The following is a 1,144-nucleotide window of genomic DNA, read 5'->3' on the forward strand; positions in this document are numbered from 1 at the left end:
TGCGCAAAATATAAACAATTCATTCATTCCGAAAGCCTTAATTGTTTTGAGGAAACATCTAAAAGAAATATACTTTTATCTTTTGTCACACAGACATATCCTGGTGCGTTTGTATGTTATGCACATGAGAGTATCATCGCCCGCTTTCAAGCTCTTGTGTGCTGGCCCCTCCTTGTGCGCTTTGGGTTATTCCTAAATCCTAAGAATGGAGAATATAATATCTCACCTAGTCTCAGCCGTGATAGCATATGGTAAATGGCAGTTTGAAACAGAGGCCACATTGAGTTGAAAAACTCATATTATTAAGAGGAAATATCTATTGGGAATTTGCCCTCATTCATACTGTAATTATAAGGGGACATCCTGGTGCATTTTTCCTTGAAATTTATATTTTACTTTCGTTGCTAGCACCGGTATTCTTCATGCGTTTGTATGTGTATTAGATGCTATAAGTGAATAATATGTCATCTCGGTAGTTTTCAGCGGTGATCGAACATGATGAATGGCAGTTTGCAGCAAGACTATTTACCTGCTATCGTCAGGATAAGATGCTAACGAAGCCTCGAAATGACAAGACATTATAAGCAGTACACACTCATTTTATGGCAAATTTTATCTAATCAGACACGTATAATGAGATACATCGCCATACGGACATGGTAATGCACAATAAAAAAAAACTCCAGCCTCTTCGATCAGTGCTAGCGACAGCCACCCCCTTCGAAATCCCCGTCCTACTCACCACAACCAGCAGGCCAAGCAGCAAGGCCCACAGCAGCGCGTTGCTGGGGAGCCCTCTCATCTTGGCAATCTGATAGCAACTGACAACAGAGGAGGGCTGGAAGGGAATTATATGTGACCCGCGCATGCGCATGCCATCACTTCCCGTTCCGCGCCGCTTATATACCATTATGACAATTTGGCAAACTTACATTTACAGTTCAGCCGCGAAAAAGGTTTTAATGTAAGAGCAATTCACTAAAGGGGTGTGGAAAGGACTTTTGAGATCTTTAATAAGGATTAGATTCAACTGACAGCTAAAGAAAAAATATTTACAAAACTTAGTATGGCAGCCAAGGATAATTCATGACAACCTATATTTGCACCCTCGGTCCCGGTTGGAAAAAAGCGTGTGATCACGGTT

The 1,144-nt window shown here is 41.3% G+C and overlaps 1 protein-coding gene across 1 annotated transcript in view; it reads right to left on the reverse strand.

Annotated features, from left to right (window-relative positions):
* LOC119591203 (cylicin-2-like) overlaps positions 1 to 910 on the reverse strand; it is a 5,723-nt gene extending 4,813 nt beyond the window's left edge. Inside the window, exon 1 of the mRNA XM_037939915.1 lies at positions 743 to 910. Coding sequence (XP_037795843.1) covers positions 743 to 910 — 168 coding nt within the window. The remainder of the gene's footprint in view (positions 1 to 742) is intronic.
* Positions 911 to 1,144: the final 234 nt, after the last annotated feature.

This window comes from Penaeus monodon, chromosome 28 (genome assembly GCF_015228065.2).
Source record: "Penaeus monodon isolate SGIC_2016 chromosome 28, NSTDA_Pmon_1, whole genome shotgun sequence".
Taxonomy (NCBI): Eukaryota; Metazoa; Arthropoda; class Malacostraca; order Decapoda; family Penaeidae; genus Penaeus; species Penaeus monodon.